The sequence below is a fragment of the Marmota monax genome, unplaced genomic scaffold (assembly GCF_021218885.2).
Source record: "Marmota monax isolate L192 unplaced genomic scaffold, Marmota_monax_Labrador192_F-V1.1 WCK01_AAM20220418_F8-fsc00104, whole genome shotgun sequence".
Taxonomy (NCBI): domain Eukaryota; kingdom Metazoa; phylum Chordata; class Mammalia; order Rodentia; family Sciuridae; genus Marmota; species Marmota monax.
The window spans coordinates 3,498,730-3,523,673 of record NW_026693836.1 but is presented as its reverse complement, the minus strand read 5'-3'; the positions used below and the strand labels follow the sequence as shown (position 1 = coordinate 3,523,673).

At 42.0% G+C, this 24,944-nt stretch overlaps 1 protein-coding gene across 1 annotated transcript in view; it reads right to left on the bottom strand.

The window, feature by feature from the left end:
• Positions 1–717: 717 nt before the first annotated feature.
• The window catches only part of Panx1 (pannexin 1), a 40,436-nt gene continuing 16,209 nt past the window's right edge, over positions 718–24,944 (bottom strand). Inside the window, exons 2-5 of the mRNA XM_046462388.2 lie at positions 19,678–19,817; positions 7,061–7,284; positions 5,352–6,001; positions 718–4,812 (exon numbers count right to left, since the gene is read on the bottom strand). Of these exons, the coding sequence (XP_046318344.1) occupies positions 4,733–4,812; positions 5,352–6,001; positions 7,061–7,284; positions 19,678–19,817 (1,094 nt within the window). The 3' untranslated portion in view covers positions 718–4,732. The remainder of the gene's footprint in view (positions 4,813–5,351; positions 6,002–7,060; positions 7,285–19,677; positions 19,818–24,944) is intronic.

The window sequence follows — 24,944 nt, the reverse complement described above, 5'->3', positions numbered from 1 at the left end:
ATCCAATGAATTTCTATTCTCCCCCGCCCTGCCCCCCTTATTGTATTAGCATCTGCATATCAGAGAGAATATTCTGCCTTTGGTTTTTTTGGGGGAATAAGGCAAGAAACATTAAGACACTTTTTATTACTTAGAGAAGTTTTATTTCGGGGGACACCACAGTGCAGAATTAAAACATTGTTTCACCTTTGTCTCACACCAGCCTAAGCTCTCAGCTTCCAACCCTCTTTACATGGAAGTCAGCCTGGTCAGATGCAGAGCTTGGCTGAGTAACTTACATGGAGATATGAAATATAACAGGGACAGCCACCAAAATGCACCACTTTCAAAATTCCTGTGTTTTCAAGAATAATCATTTTCTAACACATCATTTGTTCTCATCTTCAGATCTTCATGGAATAAAATTCATGAACTTAATTTTTAAAGTTGTTCTTCATCGGTTGGCAGCATTCTTACCAAATGACACAGCAAAGTGCATATTTTTTCTTCAGAAGTTCTGAAGAAATTCAGCCACTGAAAAGAATTTAACTTGCACAATCAGCATCACTCTACTGAAAGCCATTAAATTGTAATTATGGTGATTTAAAGAAGTCAACTTGTGAAAGAGGAGCTGATTGTTTCAGTTTGTGTAGGGGACACTAATAACACTGTAGAATCCTACAAGGATTTTTCTCCTCTGATGGGCAGGGGAAAAAGGAAAACACTTCAAGACATGAGAAACTTCTATAACTTTATGGAACCTGAAGAATAATGACTGCTCAAATTGCATGCTTTAGTGACAAAGTATTTTTACAGCTAACGGGGACCCAGAAACACAATACATTTAATAAGCAGGTAGGAAAACCAATCACGAATTAACATCTATCATATTCCACAACATAATAACATCTTTGTCGATCTTTTAAAAAAGGGTTCACTGTTCCTATGAGAAATAGGGTCAAATGCCAGCGATTGCCCAGATAAAACCTCACCCTCAGATAAAACCTCTATTACTGGTAATTGCAAATTTCAATCCACATCTCCTTTTAAGAGACTTATTCTGGGGATAAGACCAGGACTTTTAAAACTTCATTTTCTCTAATCACTGCAAGATAATATCAAACTTGTACTGAACTTGGAAAGTGGTCATGACTCACTCCACAATAATAAGCTAGAACTATCAGTGCTTACAGTGGAGAGCTAGTCATTTGCAGAAATACTTCTCTTTACCAAGAGGTTAAATGAGCCTCCCCTCCCTCCTGTCTCTTGCAGAGGACCATATGCCTTTAAAAATACATTACTAGTCATCAACAAACTAGGGTTGGTTCTCACAGTTAGTTTGCTCATTTATTCAACAAGTACTTATAGGATACTTATTATGTATGAGTCACTATTTCAGGAACTTGTGGTGATACAGCAGTAGATAATCCCCACACCCCCATAGATCTCCTATTTAACCTAGACTGACATAAGCAAAATAAACCAAACCCAAAGGCTTTTAGAAAGGAAAGGTGTGTGACAATCTTTTTCTCAGATTTTCACAGGAACAAAGGCCACCTCAGCTCACTCTGGATGGGAAAGGGTATGTAATAAACGGAGTTTCCACACACAAAGCATAAATGTGCAAACCAGACCCACCACACAGATGGAAGTTTCTAGCTTTCTCACAGCACATCTCTGAAGAAGGACGACACATTTTATCCATGCTATGTCCACCCTCTCCACACCTGGGTGAGGCTGGATGGGACAATGACTTAAAGAAGACAACAAGGCATTAGCCTCGTGACTTGGAAAAAACAGCTGCCTGCTCACTCCAGGCCTGCTGCTGCTCCATTCACTCTTTTACTGACTTTTTTTGGACTAACTCTAGTAAATGAAGGCAGTTACTTAAAAATACACAAATAAGATTTAATTAAGCAAACCCACATCTGAGGCCTGATTCAGAAGTAGTGTCCTCAAGAGCAGAGGAGCCTTATTCTCTACGAGGGGCTGGCTCTTCCAAGAGGCCACAGCTGCTTCTCCTCAGATACACAGGTAAGATCCTCTTGGAGTTATGTTTCAAATGATGTAGAAGCATATATAGAATTTTTGGTGTCTGTATGAGAGGGTCTGTAGCTTTAAAAATATTTGCAAAGGGGTTTATAGCCCCCCATAGTTTAAGAACCTCTATATTAGAGGCCTCTGCCTGTTGCTTGATAAAATTAAAGGTGTGCTGGAACACTGTTTTAGGAATATTTGTGCTGCTCCCAGCTGCCACACTATTGTTGTGAGTCGGTTCAGCAGCTTCACAGTAGTTCCCGAGGGAGACATGAGCCAGAAACCAAGTCAGCAGTCCCGGAGTGGCCATTAAGGGTCTGTGTGTGTCCTTCATAAGGCAGTGAGTGCTGATGAAAGCATTCCTCCTCGCTCTCAGAGATGGGCTCCCAAAAGCGGTCCACCAAGCCAACAATTCAGTGGTTAGAAGAATTAACTTTCAAGGCCAAGATATGTAGCCAGGTATCCACACCAACTTTTCAGAGCTATGGCTATTGCTCATCATCAACTACTCCACAGCTATTCTCCCTGCTCCCCTGAAGGAAGGTAGAGAGGGTAATTGTTCAAAATCACAATCTATGATATTGTTTTGCCCAAACGTCAACCTAGAGGTTTTGTGACTATTAAGAGGTTCATCTGCCTCTAGGAAAAATTATAACTATATTCTTAAAATCAGCTATGTGGGGGCAGGTGGGGTTGGGGGAGAGACAATATGATGTCTCCCAAGAACATGGAGCATTTGATGATTTTCTAGCAGGGCTTTTATTGTGGGTGATATTTCTCTTCTTAGTAGTCTTTTACGAGATTCTCAAGTCTTCCAACATGGGTCCTTCCTATTTGTATCTGCATGGCTAAGTGCCTAGTTGATTCCTGGGATACTGCAGATCCTACTGGAATTCAGAAAGTGAGACTGGGAAAATTAAGTGAAGCAGAGGTCAAGGCCCCTAATTATTTGAACTCTGATGAAAGTATTATACGTGGTAGGACTTGGAGAGTTCCTAGTTTCCCCAAAATATCCATTTTTACCATTTCAAAATACAAATTAGGGGTAGTCCACAGGGAAGATGCTGCTTCTGAAAAAAAAAATCATAACTTAGAAAAATATATTTTAAAAATTTTTTCAAATTTTCAATAAAGAAAGCAGAGAATTATGGTAGATTATCTCAGATACAACAATATAAAAGTAGCAAAATCAATGACTTAGATTACTGCCATTTCTAAGTCACACTATAATTCAAGAGTAATAAATATCATGCAATGGACAATAATTTAAAGCACTGATTGCATCCTTGATATTTTGTCATTAGCTGTCCTCTTCAGCTGTCACAGAAGTACAAATAAAATCTGCTTTTCTGTATATTCTGAAAGGCAGATAGCAGCTTATACAACTTCTGTTCTTCACCAGAATGCTATCAGATTAGGTAAACAACTCTCCTCGAGGGCCAAAAGTAAACTCTGAGCTTCCTGAGGGCTACTCGTGTAAGCAATGTATTAACGTTGTAAGAATTAAATTGGAAGAACCAAAGATTAGAGGTTTTTGTGTATAAAATGGGAACATACAATATATTTACATGGCAGAAATGTGAAGTTTTTTTTAACATATTATGAGTTAGCCTTAAATATTTATGAAATAGTGTATCCATTCTTATTCAACCATTTGTAACATTTATGTTACAATTTTCCATCAATACTAGGATGTTCTTCTCAAAAATTCTCAATTCTGACATTGTATGAGTGAAAACACATTTTTAGAAGCTGTGCTTAAATACAAATAAAATATACTGCTGGCTCCAAGAACACCATATGTCAAATGTCATTTATGTGCTCTAATCATATTAGGCCAAGTGTCCTTGACCGTAAACATTCCTGTGTTCTGATAATATTTGAGTAGAATTCTGTTTTAGATGTGTTTGACAACGCTCTATAGATAACCTCTTTGAAAGTGACTGAATTTGCTTCTTCTGTAATCTCAGATTTGTCCTTTGGGCTCTCTTCCAAAGCCTTTTTTCTTGAACTGAGGTCACTGTGGTATTAACTGAGCACCCTTTATAATCTATCTCATTAACTAAGTTTTCAGCCAGATGAGCACTTGGACCCTTCACAGCAGAGTGAAACACACAGTGGTGAGAGGGCCACAACTGGCCAAGGCTGACGAGGAACTGTGGAGACGGATCAAGTGGATGAGAGCCAAGACACCAGACTATACCCAGCTGAGGACCCTGCCAGGCTCAGGTCAACCTAGTGGTCCTCAATTATCCAGTGAAGGCTTTTCTTGTCCAAGTCAGTAAGGGCATGTAAGAAGATTCATATTAACTTATATTCTGACATGTTTATTATTATTTCATAAAACAAACCTCCCAAAGTGCCTGCTTTCTAGTAGCTCTCGGTCTTGTGGTAGCATGGGTACTGAAAGCTGTTTTTCCGAAGCTCTGAATGGCTCTTCACTGCTCTTACTAATCCTTCCTCTTTTCACTGATGAAGACTTAACACATGTATATTTGCTAGAGTTTGCAATCTTCATGTTGCTTCTCATAAGAAAGTCACAAACCATTCTTCATAATATCTTGCTGCCCATTATGTTCCTCGGTAAGACAAGCTCAATCTCTCTACCAAGACCCATTCATTTACCACAGATCAGCTGTGAACCCAACCAGGGTGCTTTAGCCAAAATGAATTCATGTCACAGAAGTCACAGATTGGTAGTTCAAGAACAAAATCATCAGCAAGAAGAATTTAGAAGTCTCTGTCGAGCATTCTTCTCTCCATTACTTGTTTTAGTTTCACTGTGTATGTCCAAATCTGTCAAAATTGAAAGCAAATATTTACAAAAGGCATGTAGCAAGAAGTATCAATACTAAGTAACTTCTCTTCTAAAAGATCCTTTTTATCTACTTTGCTTTACTCCTTAGCCTAATTTCAAAGCAGCGAGTTAGGTCAAGGCAACAATTAAATCAATAACTCTCTTGGTTCCTTTTAAAAGAAAAAGTTGGAGAACAATAAATGGGTCAGAGGTACAGAGAGAAAAGCCAGTAAGACAAGACAAATAAAAGCAAGAAAGACAATAAGGAGGGGTGCTGGGGCAGCAGGCAGAATATGAGACAGAGAGAGAGTCAGAGAAGGAAGACAGAAAAACCAGAAAAAGCACAAAGTGATCATCTTTGGAAATTTGGGGTGGCACCAATTCATTCCCTCTCCCTTCCAGTCTTGGACTCCCCAGGGACCATAATAGGACAATGATGGTTCAGATGACCGATGGGGTAAAGATGGTCAATATTCATAACGGGCTGCTGCAGAGTACGCTGTGGCTCCACAGCCTCTGCCCTGAGAGCCAAGCCTACCTTTGAGCTCTGCCATCTGGGCTTCTCCCTTGGTCTCTGCCGACATGGGAGATTTGCCATCCACAATATCCATCTTGATCATGCCAAGGTTAGTCAGCAGTAGCATTGGGTCGATCCCCTGACCACTGCTTTTAATATTCTCCAGTACCTTAAGACACTTGTATGACTTGAGTTCACTTATATTCTCCTCCAAGAAAAGATTGTAGAGGCTCAAGTCGTTGTACCCTTCAGACTTGAAATGCAGAACATCAAACGTGGGCAGAATTTCATACACTTTGAGAACATCTGTCTTCTGTCGCAATGGAACAAACAGTGTATAGACAACCACAGGGGCCAGCAGCACATACACCATGAGGTTAATGAAGCTGAGCAACTGGAAGATGCCGACTGCGATGAGCTTGCACTGAAACTGATCGGGGACAGTGCTGTCGTTTCTCAGGATCCCTGATTTGATGCTGCACACAAACTCATCTGAGAGTGAGGACAGGCTGAAGTAATACCCCAGGTACATGCATGCTAACAGTATGACAGTGAGTGTTATCAGCCGGCAGCCAATGTACTTGACAATCAAATTACTGGAATTTTTCTTTGTCTTCAAGTACTGTTCCACAATTGGGTACTTGAAGTGGCTTTCAGATATCTCCCACAAACTAAAAAGAAAAGGAAACAAATGAAAATAATTTAGATACTCAAATATTAAAGACATAAAAACATCCAACAATGTCACTAAAAATTTCAAACACCCATACTTCTCTACCTATAACTTTATTAGGGTAGTAAGGAATAACATTCAAGTTGAAAAAGTGGGAGTAAGAAAAGAAATAGCAAAATACCTTTCCTCTTAATATTTTAAAGAAAGTCTAGTTAATTAAGTGAGTTAGTACTCAGAAATTCTTAGAATAATACTAGAACTTAATTGTCTGTTAAATAATCAGTTCCTAAGTAGGAACTACTGCTTTGGTTAACTACAGTTTTTTCACAGAATACATTATTCCACAGAATAAGCTAAAGAAATGTTCAGCTCAATTGCAACACATAAGCCTTAAGCAGAGAAGGTCTGGAGACACTCGAGGGCACAGGCCTGTGGGGCCCAATTGAGATGGTTCTGAGCCCAGCTGTCTCACTTACAGCTATTGGGACAGTGCTTTTATCTGGAAAAAATAGGTAAGTGGAGTAAATAAATACACTTCGTTAAAAATGTTGTTCTGAGAGTTAAATGAGAAAATGTACTCAAAGACCACAACACAGTGTCTGGAATATACTACGTATTCAAAAAAAAAGTACAGCTATTATCATTACTGTTAATAACAAGAACTAGAGGAAGAATACAAGAAGACAAGGCACTACCAACTTTTTTTTTCCATTTCTTTCACAATTCTCTAAGTTTGATTCTCAAAATCCTCTGTGCTTTTCCACAGAGGAAGCTGTATACAGTACCTTCATCTGCTGCCCCTGTGAGAACTGCATATAAAAAGGAGATGCCGACATTTTACTTAACAAGGATGGTGTCTTGATAGGATAGATGTTGGGAACATATGGGTGGATACACTTTGGGGAGAGTGGGTGTTTCTGGCTCCCATAGACTGTCCCTGGGTGGATGACGCCTCTCCCCTTTAATTTACAAGCAGTGTAAATGGCAGACTGGCAGGAGAAAGGCAGAGAATGAGTACTACTGAACCTGTTGAGCTACCTGCTAGGGGCTAAGTTACCTTTGCCCTATGTTCTCATTAACACCTGGAACTGGGCAGGCACCATCTCTGAGATCCAGGTCACGTGCACTCCTTGCAGCCTTAATTGCTCGGTTGTAAACTTTGTCAAGTTCTTCCATGATAAACTTCAAGTCTGAGCAAAGATGAGGAGCAGCTGTGAAACGCCAGAACAACGTGGGCAGGTACAGGAGGATGGCAAATAGTAACAGGATGTAGGGGAAAAACTGAAAAACAAGAGAGCAAAACATAAGCTTAACAGGCCCCTGCCTGGTAGTAACAGTCACCTAATCTGCTATGTGTGGCTCACTTCTTCTCATTTTGAGACAAATGTGCATGCCCCTGTCACTTATGGAAACTGAGCTTATTACTTAGTGACAATTGCTTATGGCTAAATGCACCTGTCCAGGCAAAATGTAACCAAAACTTAATTTGACAGATATTAATTTGAAATAGTCAACAACAATGTGACACAGTATTTTCTTTCTAATCATAGAAGGAAAAGAAAAAAATAAATAAAATCACTCCCATGTCCTAAAGATCAATCTCTGAAAAAAAAAAAATTCCAATTAAAAAAAACAAGTGAGGGCTGGGGATGTGGCTCAAGCGGTAGCAGGCTCGCCCGGCATGCGTGTGGCCCGGGTTCGATCCTCAGCACCACATACAAAGATGTTGTGTCCGCCGAAAACTAAAAAATAAATATTAAAATTCTCTCTTTCTCTCTCTCTCTCTCTCTTTAAAAAAACCCAAGTGAATGTCATAACAGACTGCTGGGTTTTTTTTGAAAAATCATTTATTATAGGTTTAAGAAGAAACTAAGGATTAAAACTCTGATTTTCTTTACTCTCTAGAATCTGGTAAAATGTCAAAGAAACACCTAACTTCACCCAAAACAAATTAGAAAAATTCTGGCTTCAGTGATTATCTCAATAAGACAGCTGGAAAAAGCAGTGCAAATTCACAGAAATGGAAGGAACCATTAGTGCTAGAACAAACCAGGAAGATCCAACAATCCAGCCCCCTCATTTTACAGTTGAACAACCTGAAGTCCAGAGAAGCCAACCACCACGGGCAACAGAATTGAGAAGAGGGCTTCTGGATATGAGGTACACATAAAACAGAGGAGAGGGGATTTGGAGTCAATAAATGTGAGGGGCGACTTGGAGCCTGGCCCGCCAGGGAAGGAAGGCTAAGGAAGATCTGACCACAAGCTAGCATTGAGCTTGATTGAAACTCAGTTTTGTGTTCAGGAACAGTGAGGTCACTAAGCCTCTAACTCTCAGCGTCACTCCTCATGAAATGGACATGAATACGGATGTGGGGAAGATTAAATTAGATCACTTATGAAAAATGCTTCGCATGGTACCTGGCATGTAATAGGCAAATACATCAAATACACCAAAACCAATAGAAGGGCTAGCCAGGTGAGTGGTTATTTTTAGCTCTCACAATGACCCTAGCAGAGCTATATGGATTGCTCCATTGCCCAAAGGAAGAGAGGAAGCTCAGAGCAGTTTCTGGCCCCAGATCACAAAGCTGGTAAGCTGGTAATACCTCTCACCCTAGAACCATGCCTTTTGCATCCTAATATACTCTACTTCAATTTACTTCTCTGGAAAAACTCTCCTTACCTTTGGAGTGGCCTGTCTCCACAGTTCTTTGGAGTGGTACCTGGAAGAGGCCACGATGGCCTTGAGATGATGCAAACCCCCACCCCAGCATCTGTGGGAGTGGCCATCAGAGCCCACCCCACAGCTCTCACTAACTGCAGCTGCACAGAAGACAGTATAGTTCCCATGACCTCCTCACCATTCCCCCTGTAAGAAACGGATATTGGCACACCACTGTGAACCATGCTCCTGACTTTCATCTGGATTTCACAGTTTTTCCATCATTGTCCTCTTTCTGTCCCAAGACACAGTGCCAGCACCCAATGTAGTTAGTTGTCCTGTCTCCTGGCTGTCCTTGGTTTTGTGAAAGTTCCTCAGTCATTGTTTCATGGAAACAATTTTTTTTTTTTTTAACAGAAAGGAGATCAGTAGATTAGAGGAGGAAGACCAGGGGGAGGGAGGCAAGGAGGGATAGGGGAGATGCTGGGGAACAGAACTGACCAAATTATATTATGTATGTGTAGGAATATGTCAGAATGAATTCTACTATTATGTAAAATTATAATGCACCAATTAAAAAGTTAATTAAAATATTTTAAGTGCATAATTAATACACATATATTCACAGGGAAAATGGGATTACATTCATGTAAAGTTATCAAAACATTTTAAAAACACATGAAGGATCCACTAGATGGTCTAATAACTATCATACATTTGAAGTAGTGAAGAATAAACAATATTCCAGGGTACCTGTGATTTTGGTGGTGACACTACTATATGTTATTACCTACATACAATTTTTTAGTGTTAAATTTTAGTGAGAAGTGAATGAAAAATAAAGCTGTTATTTATTTTCCTGTCCCCATTCATGGACGCCCAATGCTATTAGGACCCACATTAGGAATCCCTAAAAAGGGGGAATTGAACAAAATGGCCCTGAAACTTTATAAAGCCCTCTCACCAAGACAGTATTACTGTGGGGTTCTGGCATGGAATAGGGTTTCTCAAAATTATTAACCCAATTTGCAAAGGGTACACCAAGTCATGTGTGGCAGGCTACGATTAGTTGAATTTTGGCTGCATAATTCAGAGTTGGCTCTAAAGAGAAACAATGCTCATTCAATCCCCGACTACTCTGATGGTTGTCCATTAGTATAAAAATGGAACTGCATGACTGTGCTGCTTTCACAACTAAGAAAGCCTGGCATTTCCTCTGGGAACCACAGGGAAATTTATTTCTAACTTGGGCTTGTGAAATGTTTTGTATGTCACTTTTGTTTCAAAGCTATTTGAATAACAGCATTTTACCTCAAACTGTTCTCCTAAATTAAAAAGTGACTGTTTATGGTCTGTGGCAATTTTTCTAACATGCCCAAGCTATGCAATGATTAGTACCAATGAACAGTTCAGAAAAGTTTACTGTAATTAGAAAAACAAATATTTAAAGGTATTACATATTGGGTATTTTCGTTTTTCCTAAATCATCTTATACCCTGATCACCTCTGTAGGAATGTAGTTGAATACTCCATTTCCTGATTTTCCCCAAGCTAAACTGCTTTCCTGCCCGCCAAAAATAAGACAGCCAACTTTCAGTGAGTCTTTAACAAGGTAGTAACATCAATTCAACTGAAACAGAAATCCAGAAAGCATTAAATTATAGTCTTTAGAATCCTTTCATCCAAACAAGGAACATAGAAGACATGCAGTGCTTTGAGAGTGATTTGTTCATAGGCTCCGTCTACTACATGTTAGGTCTGAGATGCTCAGCTTCTCTTAAAACCGTGATTGTACTATTTTGTAGGATGTATCAGTTAGTACTGAGCTCTTCTAAGACAGTGAGACACTAAGCAGTTGTTCCAACAATTTTCAGTCTATTTGCTTAAAAATTTCTGTTGTTTCTGGAAGGGGCTGTAGTTAGAATAACAGAACCCCCAGGTGGAAGGATCCTTAAAGGTGATCCAATATACCCTCCCTCCATGGTAAATCCCTGCCACTCTATCTAAGGCAGAGAACCATCCAAGTAGGATGAATCACTCCTCTCTGGAATGTATATGGTCTTGTCTTACGGGTTCAAACACAGATAGGTGAATTTACTCAGAAACAACTCCCAGGGACCTGTTTTGCGCCATGAAGCAGACAGAACACAAGCCCTCTCAGACCAAGTGCAAGATCTGTCCCAAGATCACAAAGGATGAAGAATTAAATAGCCAAAGCATAGAATATGTAGGTACTGAACACTGAGGGAATAGAAAATTTCTGGGAAGGCCACAAAAACTTCATAAAAGAGGTAACCAATACCTGAACTATGTCTTAAAGTATAGGTAGGTAATAAAAATTAAAACAAAACAAAATCTTACTATGTTAAGACTCAGTCATTGGATTAGAAACCACTCTAACTGCTATGACATTGTCATATTAATTACATATACAATGACCCCATTTCCAAATAATATCATATTCTGAGGTTACAGAATGACATGAATTTTTAGGGGACACCATTCAACCCAAAACACTCTTCCAGCCTCAGTTCTTTCTACTTTCTCATTTGTGAGCTTGTTGTTTATTTTGATGTCTTAGATGGCTGAGAATTCAGAGGATAAAAGGCTTTTGAGTAGGGGAGGATGGATTCCCACAGGGCAGCAAAGGAAGAGACTTCACTCAGGTCTGCATGAAAACAGAAATTAAGGCAGGGAGTTCCCTCCGTGGAGTCTTGTCAACTAGTGGTGGTACGTGTCTTTAGGATTCTAGATAGGGGTCTACAAAGGTTTTCCTTTAAAGAGCTGAAGAGTAAATACTAGAGGCTTTGTGAGCCATACAGTTTCTGTTACAACTATTCAACTCTGCCATTATGGTATAAAAGCAGTCGCAGATAAAGTATAAATAAATGAGGAAAGCTGTGTCCAAAAAAGCTTTATTTACATAAAGAGAATAGGTTTGGCCTGAGCATGGGTATCATGGTTTGCCAAACCTGGCTCTGGATTCTTGCTTCTCAAAGATTGGTTTGATCCACAGAACAGTAACTTCAGTTATCTCCTGGGAGGTTGTTAGAAATGCAGAATTGGAGGCCCCCATCAGGCCTACTGAATTGGAGTCTACATTTTCACAAGATGCCCAGCTGATTGCATGAACACAGAATTTGAGAAACAGCAGTCTGCAAGAATGGTGCCCATGTTGGACTCCATTCCAGGCTGGAAGCAGCAGAATCTCCTGTGAAGCTGATGAAATTTCCAGAGATTCCAACCTAATGGTCTCGATGGGACTCAGGACCCTGTATTTTCTCAAGCCCCCTCAGGTAATGCTAAGGAAACCTATCTGGCAGCCTCAAGGACTCTTCTAACTAAGTTTCTGTGAAACTACTTAAGAGAAATAAAGAAAGATTTGCCCACTTTGTTTAACATTTTTTATTCTTGTTGGTTTTATTTTTCATTTTCTGTTTCAGGCGAAAATCTTGCCAACAGTTGCTTGTCTACACTCTAAACTTCAAGAACAGAACATTAAAAAAAAAAAAAGGCTAGTAATAAAGCAGTCCCAGAGCACCACCTGCTGGTGTTTCTGAATGCACCCACACCTCCAGCCAAGACCTCTCTCCCGCTCTACTGGAGGCCATCAGCACTGAATGGAGAAGGGGAGGAAAAGCAGAAAAAGGAGAAAAGAAAAACAACGGAGGTGGAGAGTAATTGTGCCACTGACTATACCAGTGCCATAAGCTCTCTACACTGATTCTCACTTCTATTTTACAATGAATAATGTCTTTGGTAGAATTTTGAGTCTCCAGGTTTTAACTTCCACATCAGAACTGAAGAGTGTTTAAATAAAAACTGTGCCTTTAATTCCCCATCCTTAGTCAGACTGCCCTGGAGAACTAAGTCTGGTTCTGCACAAGGACACACAAGCCACCCCATTCCTCCTTTCTGCATGAGCATCCTGAGCACTCACTATGCGCATGCTATGCTTTATCCCAAGGCATATGATGAACAAGATCTGGGCATGGGCTGTTTGCATGGGACTCTAAAGAATTCACAAAGTAGAAAGGGAAAGGGGAAAAAGCTGGTCCTGCCATGGGGACATCTGGTAGGTCTGATGACAGGAAGCTGAGAATGTTCTCATGACAAGCTTTCATTTTCTCTGAAAGCAGTGGGGGAGGTCTTCTGAGGGTAGATGGCGGAGGCAGGGAGTAGTAGGCTGTTTGACTTTAGTTCCAGATAACCAGTTTGGAGGGAGGAGGCAGTGGGAGTACATGGATGAAGTGAGAGGAGGTGCAAGTCCTTGGAGATGATGCAGAGAATGGGAGTCAGGGTGCCACGTGGGAGGACACAGAAGTCACCTCAGGGTGGGGAAGGAAGCGTCACTACCAAAATCCTGCACAAATGATAAAGGGGTGATTGGGAGGATGACAATATGAGAAGGACTGAGGAAGGTGCAGTCAGCATTTCAGAACATCCAAGGAGCTGGGCTTCTATCGAAGGAAGAGCAATCAGGGTAAGAAACAAGGACAAGGGAAGAAAATACAAACCTCCGTGATCATCCTGAACTAAGGGCCTCCTGGTCAACTATGGGCTCCCTCCCTGGGTACAGCTAAAGCTTACCAACTGGCAATTTTCACCCACAGGTGGGTCCAGGTTTCCGAAGCCACAGAAATTAAACCTGTATCTTTTCACATGTGAAAAACATCTGAAATCTGAGGGAGACACTGTGCCCTCCATCAAGTGGCTGTGGGACCTCAGATAAGGCATTCTCTGCTTTGGCCTCACCTCTGTGCGATGAAGAGCCTGAAGAGAGATGACCCCAAACCAGCTCAACAGCCTTAAGTCTGCTGAAGGTAAAGAGGCTAAAAGACCACTAAAAGGAAAACCTTTTTCAACTTGGAAAAGAATCTAGCAATTCCACTTCCAGGTATATGCCCAGGAGAACTGAAAGCAGGGACTTGTACAGATGTTCACAGTAGCAATATTCACAAGGGCCAACTCAAGTATCCCTTGATGGATGAATGTATAAATAAAACATGGCATAAACTTACAAGAGAATGCTATTCAGCCTTAAAAAGGAATGAAATCTTAAAACAAGCTACAATATAAATGGACCTTAAAAACGTTATGCTAAGAGAAATAAGGCAAACACAAAAGACAAATGTATGATTAACTATGTGATCTATCCAGAGTAGATAAATGTTTTTTGTTGTTGTTGTTGCTTCTTTTTTTGTACTAGGATTGAATCCAGGGGTGTTCTACCATTGAGCTATACCACCAGTACTTTGTATTTTGCAACAGGATCTCACAATTTAAGTTGTGCAGGCTGGCTTTAAACTTATAATCCTCCTGCTTTAGTCTCCCAAGTAACTGTTGTACACCACTGCACCTGGCTTAAAATTGACAAATTCTTAGAGACAGGAAATGGCAGCTCCCAGGAGCTGGGGAAGGAGCAGTTGTTTAATGGGCATAGGGTTTGGAGTTTCAGTTTGGGAAGATGAAAGAATTCAGAACATGGATAATGGTGGTGACTGTAGAGCAACATGAACTTAATGTACTTAATGTCACAGAAAACTACATGCCTAAAAATGGTTTAAAAGGTAGAATTTTATGTTGTGTATATTTTACAAGAAAAAAAGAGAAACTTTGAAAAATATCAATGTAGGAATAAAGGAGCTATGATTACCAACTCTGGCCTGGCTAAGAAAACCACATTAATATTCACACCTGGAAGAGGTTTATTCTTCTAATTAGGTTGAATCTTGATTTATCTCTATACACCTGTATTAGTTTCTTATAGTTGTGGCAACCAAATCCCACAAACTAAATAGTTTAAAACAACAGAAATATTTTCTCTCACAGTTCTGGAGGCTAGAATTTCAAAGTCAAGGTGTTGCCACAGTCCTGCTCCCTCCCAGACCCTTCCTCGTCTCTTACAGAGTTCCCTGTGGCAGCACAGCTCCAAGCTCAGCCTCTGTGGCCATGTGGCCATCTTCTCCCGAGTGTAGAATCTCTGCCATGTCTGTTCACATTTTTTTCTTTGTAGGAGGACACCGGTTGTACTGGAGCAGGGGCCCATGCTACTCCAGAATGAATTCATGTTAACTTATTACATCTTCAGCAATTCTATCTCCAAATAAGGTCTTGTTCTAGGGTCCAGGGGGTAAAGAGTTCAGCACTTTTTAGGGGACACTATGACACCCCAATTGTAGGGTTTATCTAAGTCTCAATCCTAACCTCACTTGCCCTTTTGGCAACATTTAACACAGGTTATTATATTGACACAGGACTGCTTTACAGGATCCCCTGCCTTTCATTCATGTAGCACACGCTTCTCCTTCTCCTCTCCACCCCCAGCTCTCTGTCTCTTCTATTCTCCATGTTGAGTCCCCTTGTAGACTTCGCCCCACTAAAACTCACTCCCTTGGAAACCCCTCCAGTCCTGCAGCTTTCCACGCCATCTGTTTTTTGAAAGACCACAATATTTATAGCTCCAACTCACCCTGCGATCTCCAGATACCATACCCCACTATATACTTGGCACATCCTGTAAGCCATAGAGCACCTCCGATTTAACATGGTCAAGCAGGACTATCTGGTTGTCATTCAAAACCTGCTCCTTCATTAGGCTTCATCAAAGCAGTGCATGGCCTCACCTCCACCCACTGCTTGCAACCTTGTTTGTGTCCTGGATTCTAATCTTTCCCTTATTCTTCCACATCCAATCAGAACATTTTGTTGGTCCTACCTTCTAAGACACTAGGAACCTACCCACTTCCTAACACCTCCACTGTTAGTGTTAGCCCAGGGGTAGGCAAACTGCTGCCCCTGAGTCAAATCTGTTCACAACCCATCTTGTACATATTGTTTAATTTGGCAGAGCTGAGTAGCCACAACAGGGACTGTGTAACCTACAATGACAGAAAGACTCTGCTATCCCACCCTCACAGGAAAGTCTGCTGACCCCTGACCTAAGCACTTGATATCACCTTTCACCATCCTTTAGGGTAATCTTCTAATCAAAAAGTGCTGCTTTTTATTTGTTCTGTGCCTTCTCAGAAATACCGGCTTCTCTTCCCTTCTGTTCCCTGATCAGAACCTTCTCTCTGTGCCCAGCTAATGGTTCTCTCCCTGCCTCTACTCTCGCCAACACACCACCCTAAGGATGAACTCTTGGAACCACCGGGTTCATCCTGCTCAGGCACCTGCCATGGCTCCCATGTTCCAGTATTTAGCCTGCACACCTCATTAGCTCTCACAGATCCTCTACAACCTAGCCCGCCTTCCAGTCAGTCAAGGCCCCACTGCTTCCCGACAGGACAGGCCTCTCCCAGAACCTCTGTACCTTTCCCAGGCAGTGCTTTGAGCTGGCTGGACTCCACACCCCAGCCTCCTCTCTACCTTCTTACTCCATCAGCATTTAAGTTTGTTCAGAACTGTCCTATTCCAAAATCTCTCTGGACCTCAACCTTCCTTACGGTTACTACATAGATTGTTACTCATTCTTCCACTTATTGGGAAGAGAGATTTTTCTGAAAAGGAAAAAAAACTGAAGAAATTGTCTATTCGCATCATTTCCTTTCCTCACCTCCCACTCACTCTTCACCCACGGCCATCTGGCTCCTACTTCTGCAATAAAATCCCTCCTGCCACGATCACCCGTGGTTTAATTAAATCCAGTAAGCTCTGATCCACCCTAATCATAGTGGCAGAGAATAACAGAGCTTATTGCTCCATCTGGAAACACCTTCCTTGGTTTCTAGAATAACCACACTCTTGCTTTCCTATCTAGCTTTCTGATTACTCCCTCTCAGTATCATTTTTTTTTTCATTAACTTAAGAGGTATTGGCTCTAAAACAGACACCGTTAGAGTTGACACACAGTGCTGAGGGACAAAGTCAAATGATAAAATATCAGAAGAACACATAAACCAAAAAAGAAGCCATGCTCAACCAAATGTTTATTATTCCTCCAAAGATAAAATAACAATTTGACTTTGTTCACCCTAGGGTAATAGACTGTATCAGGTGACTCCAGTTATCTCAATGGCTATGGGCCATGCTGCGCAGATCATGTATGTCTGGTGAGATTAAGTGAAAACAGAAACTGTTCTTTCCTGTACTAGGGATTGAACTCAGGGGCACTTTCCCACTGAGCTACATTCCCAGCTCAGTTTAGGTCTTATTCATTTAAAGTTGTCAATGAATCTTTTATTTTTATTTATTTATTTGTTTATATGTGGTGCTGAGGATCAAACCCAGGGCCTCACACATGCCAGATAGGGCAAAGGGGAGGGAGGGGGCAAGGGGGTTAAAAAAAAAGATAGTGGAATGAGGAAGACATAACTACTCTAAGTACATGTATGAAGAAGACACGAATGGTGTGAATATACTTTGTATACAGAGATGAAAAATTGTGCTCTATATATGTAATATGAATTGTAATGCATTCTGCTGTCATATATAACAAATTAGAATAAAAACAACAAAAGCCACCACCAAAAAAAAAAATACCCCCAGATACAGGTTTAAAAATTTCAGTATAGCCAGATGCATGCCTGTAATTACAGTGACTGGGGAAGCTGAAGCTGAGGGACAGCAAGTTCAAGGCCAGCCTCAGCAATTTGATGAGACCCTGTCTCAAAATAAAACCTAAGGACTGGGGCTGTGGCCCAATGGTAGAGCACTTGCCTGTAGTGTGTGACGCCCTGGGTTTGATCCTCAGTATCATCTTATGTGTTTGCTTTGCCACCAAGGAGTGAGATCCATGAGGAAGGGACCATGTCCCTTGGCAGCTCTCTGCTATCAAGCCCACATCCTAGCTTACCGAGGGCCTTCAATGAACGTCAGCTGAAATAAAATTTTTTGCACCTGCTGTTTGAGAATTTGTTTGACTCTTTTATGAAGTTTCCAGTTCTGTGAAATTCTCCACATTTTCATAACTCTTTGAACTCATTAGTAATGATTTAAAATGGGTGTCTGAAGTGGATTTCCTATAGGTCTGTTTCCATTCTGATTTTTTTCCCTTGGTTTTCCTGCACATCTGAATCTCTGAGTTAAGTTCTAAATACCTTATATGAAAAACCAGAGCACAAATCTGAGGCTGTAGCCAGTGACACCTTCCTCCAGAGAGGACTTATTTTTAATTCTAGCAGGCAGGTAGACAAACTAAAGACACTGGCAATGCCAGACCTCCTTCATTCCAATGGCACTGAATGATGCAAACTAGGACTCTAGTTCCTGTGCGGGCTAGTTTAATTCTGCATCACCCCTTACTCCCAAGGAATGGCATTTCAGGGTCCCAACCTCCGAATGCAGCAGATCCTGACTTCAATTTCTGTTCCCAGCCCTGTGAATCTGGCAAGAACTCTGCTCATCTGTCCAAACAAGCTAATCTACTGAGAAAGAACTTCTTAGTCTCTCCTGGATGTCAGGTAATCCAAAGCTTGACTACTCACTGACTGCTCCCATACCCCCGCTTCCTTGATGGTAGGAAAATGGGCTGGGAGTCTGCAGGCCTGAGTTCTTATCTGTACAGCTGGCAACTAGTCCTGACTCTTGGGCCTGATCTCTCAAGGTTCTCTAACATGTGAAATGCATCTGGACAAAAACCTTTTGAGTTTCTTCTTGTTCCAAAAGTTTCAAAATCACAAATATTGCTGCAAGCTCTTAAACTAGACAATCCCAGTTATACAATCTTCTTCAGTGGCTGCCTTAATGCCCAACACAGTAGCTGGTTACAACTCTGCATTTCCATAACTGCTTTTAATACATGGATGTAAATTTCCACAGCATAGACTGAGATTTACAAAGCTGTCCAACTTCAGGACCTGTGTCTATTTGTGCCACAGATCCTTATGTTATGTTGCCTTGGCTACAAAGCCAGGCAAAGCTGGCAAGGATTCATCCAATGGCTCGGCTGAACATCAAAGAGAAAAGCCCAACCCAAATACAGACAGGAGTCACTGTAGGGCACCACAATGCCAAACTACATGCAATAAACAAATATGATGAAAAACAGGCCTGAGTTACAGCAAACTGCAATTGTTCTTTTCAAAAGGGAAGACAGTGACTGGTCATCCAGCAGTAGCTTAAAGCAAGAGAGAGTCAAACAGAACTTCAGTCTTTCAGTTTTCAGAGCTAGAATTTTTTGCTTTCCTCAGTAGATGAGAATACCAGAAGATACACAAACATCTTCTCATTTCATGAATGACAAAAGAACCAGGGGTTGAAACAATGACAGGCGGAAAGGAAGACAAAGTCCTCCTTTCCTATGCACAGAGAAAACCTAAAGTAGTTACTTTATTACTCAGAATGTTCTTCACAAACTTGCTAATTCCAGCCCAGGTTCTTAGCTTCCAGTCTCTATGTGCTCCTGCTCCATAGCACTCCCCTGACCACAGAGCTCCTGACCTGCCCCTCTTCTCTATAGGACACAGAACCTAATATTGATGTCTCTTGTGTAGTATCTCTCCTTCCTTGCAAGGCCTGGACCCATCAGAAAGCAAAGGAATCTACTCCAAAAGCCATGCTGCACCTAGCACTCCCAGAAGGAGTCACACTTTTGGGCTTCTGAATGCCCCAATAATGCATTGGCTAGAAGAAACCAAACTCTATGTTGGTCCTTACTTTTTCCAAGATACCCTGTACGTGACAGAAAAGTCACTGGTGAAGGAGTTTTGCTAAATCCTGACTCTGCTACTCTCAGCCCTGCTCTTTCAAACATTCAGAATGTACTGAGAACCTCCTAGGAACCAGACATTCTGTTGGGTATTAATGGAAAGTAATAGAGACCAACAAGGTGCTTCTGTTATAGAGCTGAAAATCCAAAGCACCTGTGTCCCCATCTGCTATGCAAAGCTGCAGGACCAAGGAAGCTCTGAGGTATCTTTTGAATTGAAAGTGCTGTGGCTTTATAATCTGAGAAACAGTCCTGTTGGCCATACCTATCCACAAGGCTGTGGACAGGCACAATCTCTCTAGGCTTCCACTTGCTCATCTATAAAACGAGTAGGACAGATTGGAAAGTTTCTCTATTACCTTATGCAGCCACAATGGAAGGTTTCCAGACTCACTCTGCAGAGAGTTCTTTTGTTGAACAGCAGCCCAGCAATAAGAATCCACAAAGGCAGCCTGACGCCAGGAGAAAGAACTTGGGGAGAAACAGCTTATTTGGGTACCTGAGAAGCAAAACAGATTGTTTGGAATGAATTAAAATGCAAGAGCCTGCACCCTCCCCACACTACCCACTCCCTGCAAGACTATGGCAGGAAATTAGCCAACAGGACCTGGGGGGCCAGGGCAGAGCTGTGTCTCATAGCAGGCACAGGGCCTGGCACTGAACCTCCACTTGCAGCCACTGGTCCAGCATGCTCCCTGGTCCACATCAAGCATGCATGGAGTGGGTGTGTCACAGGCATAGGGACCAGCTGCTGGGTCCCTTGTAGGCACAGTCTCTCCCACAACCTATGCAGCATGGAGAGTGCTAAGTGCCTGGGCTTTGACATAAGTTGTATTTAAACCTGACTCTGCCATTCATAACTGGGTGACTCATAGCTGTTAAGTCACTTAGACTTCCAAAGCCTGAATCTAAAAAAATGAGATTGACATTAACATCTACATTATAGATTCGCTGTGGTGACCAAAAAAGGAGGGCAGTTTTGACAGCACTTATTACAGCGTTTGATTCCCGCTAGGTGCTTGGTGTCATACTTTTCTCGGTAAAGTAATGAGTAGTTCCTGGTATTCCTTTAAAGACTAGAGCATGCCTGCCATTCTGCCTTCCCACCCCATGGAGGGGCAGGGACTAGACTTCCCCCAGACTTTGGCACATAAAAGGTCTTAATAAGTCACCTTCTCTGGGGAAGTGTGGCCTACGCACTTATGGCAGAAGAGGGAAGTGAAGGGTAGGTCATCAGGAGAGCGGATGCTTATAGTAGGAGGAGGTGCATGGGAAAAGCTCTGAGCACCTCTTCTTCCTTGGCAGAAACCTCCATGCCATAGACTTCAAGAACTTGAGATCCTGCATTTTTAGCAATCAGGAAGGCACAAGGCTCATGGCTAACCTCACACTGCTTTTGTATCAGTGTGACTATCAATGCTTCCTATGTATCATTCAACACCAAGCTTAGGAGTATAACAGTAACACAACAGGGGATGGCAAGTTCTCAGGTTACAAATAGATAGCTTCTGGTAAAATTGTTGATAAGCTGCCAGCTTGGGAACATCTGTTCAAACACTTATTCATGAAAATGAACAATGCTGTTAGAATTTCCTAAAAGCCTGTGCAGATCAAAATGTTCTTAAAGTTCTCATAGTGAATTAAGTAAAATTCTTTCTGTAGGTAATGATGCTTCCAGTTCTATCATAGGATCTCAGGGGCAATGGTACATATCATGGGATCTCAAGGCAATGGTACAAAGTTTTGGAGTAGAAAATACAAAATGCTAAACATTTTATACCAAAGTTTTTGCAAAGAAGGAAGAAGGAAAATATAACTGAGATGAGAAGATACATATATAGAGAAAGAGAGATTGAGGACATGCTGAGCTGCTCAGGAAATGTTTTTCATCTGGAATAGGTCAGGAAAAACAAACAAACAAACAAATCTGGAGGTAACCAATATTCACTGGATACAGCCAGTCCTTTCCATCATTACCACATTAAAGCTTCCCAGACTAACGGGGAGAGAGAAACCTATCTCCCTTTCTCCTTGGAGGGGACCAAAGCTCAAGAGTAGTCAGTAATCTTCCACCCATCTCAACACTTGTCTCTAGGCTGGTCCCTTCAGCAAGGCTACAACAGAGGAGGTCCCTGGACTTAGTCTTGGTGGAATGGGGTGGTCTCAGAAGGTGTTTTCTCCAAATCACCAGGAAGGGGAGAGCTTCCTAGAAAGGGTCAAGGACAACCTACGAAAAGAAACAGATTAAGCCCCAGTACTGAGTATTGAATGGGAAACTAAGTCAAGGAAGTCAAGTCCAGGCACGGGCAGGATCCAAGACAAGAGTGAAAAGCAAGAGCAAAGGGAGGACACAGTCAGAGGGTGCGAGGGACCTGCACATGCTGCTTGAGCAGCACTATGTCTTCACTCACAACAGTCTGCCTAATGGATAGGCACTGTTTCAGAGTGACTGCTGCTGCTACTGGATTGGGAAGCCTGGGACCTGTATCACCCTGACTGATGCCTCCAAATGTACTTCTATGTAGAAGTACATACTTCTATCACATTTACTCTTAAAATAATAATTGGAAGATAAACAAACTTTTGTGTTTACATAGTTTTCTAGTAGTCTTCCACTAAAGAGAGTTTCCAGTCTTTTTAAACTCCACCCATTTAAACTGCTGCCAGATGACTCACCCTAAAACTCCATTCTGACCTTGGCACTCCCTTGGCTCAACATTGCCCACAGGTCCTCCCAACCCAGGGTACAAATCCAAACCAATGCTCCAATACAGCTCACTGGTTGGCATATACAGTCTGACATGTTTCCAAACCTGTGCCTTTTCTCACACTACTGCCTTGGCCTGGAGGGCTTGACCTTCAAAATCATCTAACAATGCCCCATCCACACTGGCTACCTCAAGGAGCCATCTTTCCAATCCCAGCTCAGACATCACCTGCTCCACAAGCTTCCTCCCCACTGACCTTCCCCAGAACTTTGAAGCCATAAGAGATGTGCAAAAAATCATCTTTAAACACCCACACATATCTTATTTCCCCTAGTAATAGAAGTCTTCACAGGCAGGACACGTCCCCATCTCTCTCAACTTCCACACCATCCTGTGCCAAACAAATTCTGTCTGGTGCTTGAAAAGTTTCAAAGTACTACCATAAGTAATGTCTCAATTAACATGCAAGTGTTCACCATCCCATTGGGCATTTGGGGAAACAGCCCCATGAGAGCCTTCAGCCAGACTCCTGGGTTTTGCGAGGCCATGCAGCAGCTGAACAAGCACTCCAGGGTTTCCAGGAACAGCTTCAGTGAGATACGCGCTGCTGTTCACAATGCACAGAAGTTGTGAGTTTCAGGTTTACACCCTAAAGGACAAAGAACACTCCTACTTGGCTGAAGTGTTGAGGCAGTTGTGGGCTTTACACTCATTCATCAGGCTAAATATAACAAAAGACCTTGCAGTAGAAATGGGTGTTCACTGGGTCCTGTGGAGGTAGTCACAACATCTGCTGAGTGGCCTGGACCACAGGTCTTTCCCAAACACCCTCTAGTGACGCAGTCTGGCTGGGCACAAATGCCGCAGTCTGGCTGGGCACACAATCACGAGCCACCACACAGCTTGTAGATTCAAACAGCAACTCTTTATTCCCGAACTCACACCAGCCGTCTACAATCACGTTCTGGGGAAATCCACGTTCTCTTCCCAAATCCACGTTCTCTGCCCAAATCCACCTCCACTGGGCTTCTATCTCCAAAATATATTGTCTGAATCCCGTGAGAACTCAAGGGGAACTCAGGCAGCAGGATACGCCCTATTCCCAGCAGGAATAATCTTAAACCTGGAACGCCCTAAACCCGATTATCTTAAAACCGGGAACACCCTAATCTGCCTTGGTCCTTGAGCAAGGTCACGTACATTCAATGTCACTGCAACATGGGGTACGCTGGCAAGGAAATTGTCATACCTACTTACTTGGCTAATGGCTCCCAGCACTCTAGGTACCTCCACCTGGAGCCCAGGGCATGGTCACACCTTTCTGAGTGGCAGCCCAGGTAGCCCTTCATGTAGCCTAGACCTGTAACTGTGGCTGTCCCACAGTAGCTGGTAGAGAAGCAGACAGCAGCAATGCCTGAGGAGAAGCAAGACCCAGGGAACAGAGAGCAGAGAGCCAGACAGAGGCTTCTCAATGCCACCAACACCAGTACAGGGCCTCTCCACTCTTATCTAGCTGCAATAGGAGGGATTCTGGCCTACTTTTGCTATAGTCCTGGGCTGGTCAGAAGGGCACTGAAGATCTTGAGGGCTGAGCAAGACCCCAGCTGCCCTCTGACAATTATGTCCACCCTGCCTCCCAGGACCCAGAGCATGGACCCAGGCACCAAGTTTTCTGTGTTGCTTCCACATGAGAGTGCTGTGGGATGGCACAGAAATCAGGCCTCCTTGGAGTTAATGAAACCAACAAAATCACAAGTCTAACAAATATAAGAACAGGAATGGTGAGCTACAGTAAACTAGCTGGGAAAACTTCAGAAGAACTTGCAAATGGAAGCTATTCTAAGCTAATGAGAATGCAGGGAGCAGCACATGGTTGCTAATGGGATGGACCCATGCTGTGTACTTTCACCCTCACGTGAGAGACAGGAAACTGAGACACTGAGATCCCCTGGCTGGTGAGAGACAGCTGGGATATCCACTTGGGTCTCCATCTTTACTTCCAAACTCAAGAAAGATGAGCCAAAAGGCACAAGTGATTGAAGAAAATTGGGTCAGACAGGGGGAAATGAGAAGAAACAAAGCAAGGGAATTTTTTGGAGGGGAAAAAAGAATCAATTCTGAGGTGGCTGTTCTGGGAGGCACAGAGGCAAAACAGAGAATATAATAATGATTATATCAATAACAGTCATTAGTATCTACATGATATTTTAAGGGTCTACAAAACATCTCATTTTTTAAAACAAATCTGTACACGTCAATGTAAATTACACACACACACCCCTCATACGTATGGGATCCAGGTACATCATAAAACAACCTACAAAGCACTGAACTTGAAAGGGTTGTCTCTATTTAAAGGCTGCCAGGAAAATTTGAAAACTGCTCTACTATAAACTCTAAGTTCAGTGAGAACAATTACATAAAAAAGATCATGAATTTGTGCTGTAAAGAGAAGGGATGAGTAATGTTTGGCTCTTAAAAATCAACAGAACAGCAACAAGCCTTATTAGGACAATGAAGCAGGCCTGAGTCTGCTTAAAGTACCTTTGACTCCAACACAGGAAGACCAAATGACATTTGCCCCAGAAGGTTCTTTCCTGCCAAATACTCATAGATCCCAACCATCACAAAATACAGTAAAATTACAAGAATCTCATGATAACTTTTCTTCCTAAAAAAAGAACCCCATTCCTCTCTTTTTGCCTTCCCAGCAGACTTCAACCTAAACCCATCTTCCAACTCTAAATACCAAAAAATTTATATATCCTTGAAGTCCCAAATTATCCATGACTGCCTCCATTTCTCCTTTGCAGAAAATGACTCCAAGGCTCAGATGTATTTCAAAATAGTGAGGAAATACAAGTACTCTTTACAGCCCAAACTAAAAAACGGAATTGAAATAATTTTCTTTCCCTTTA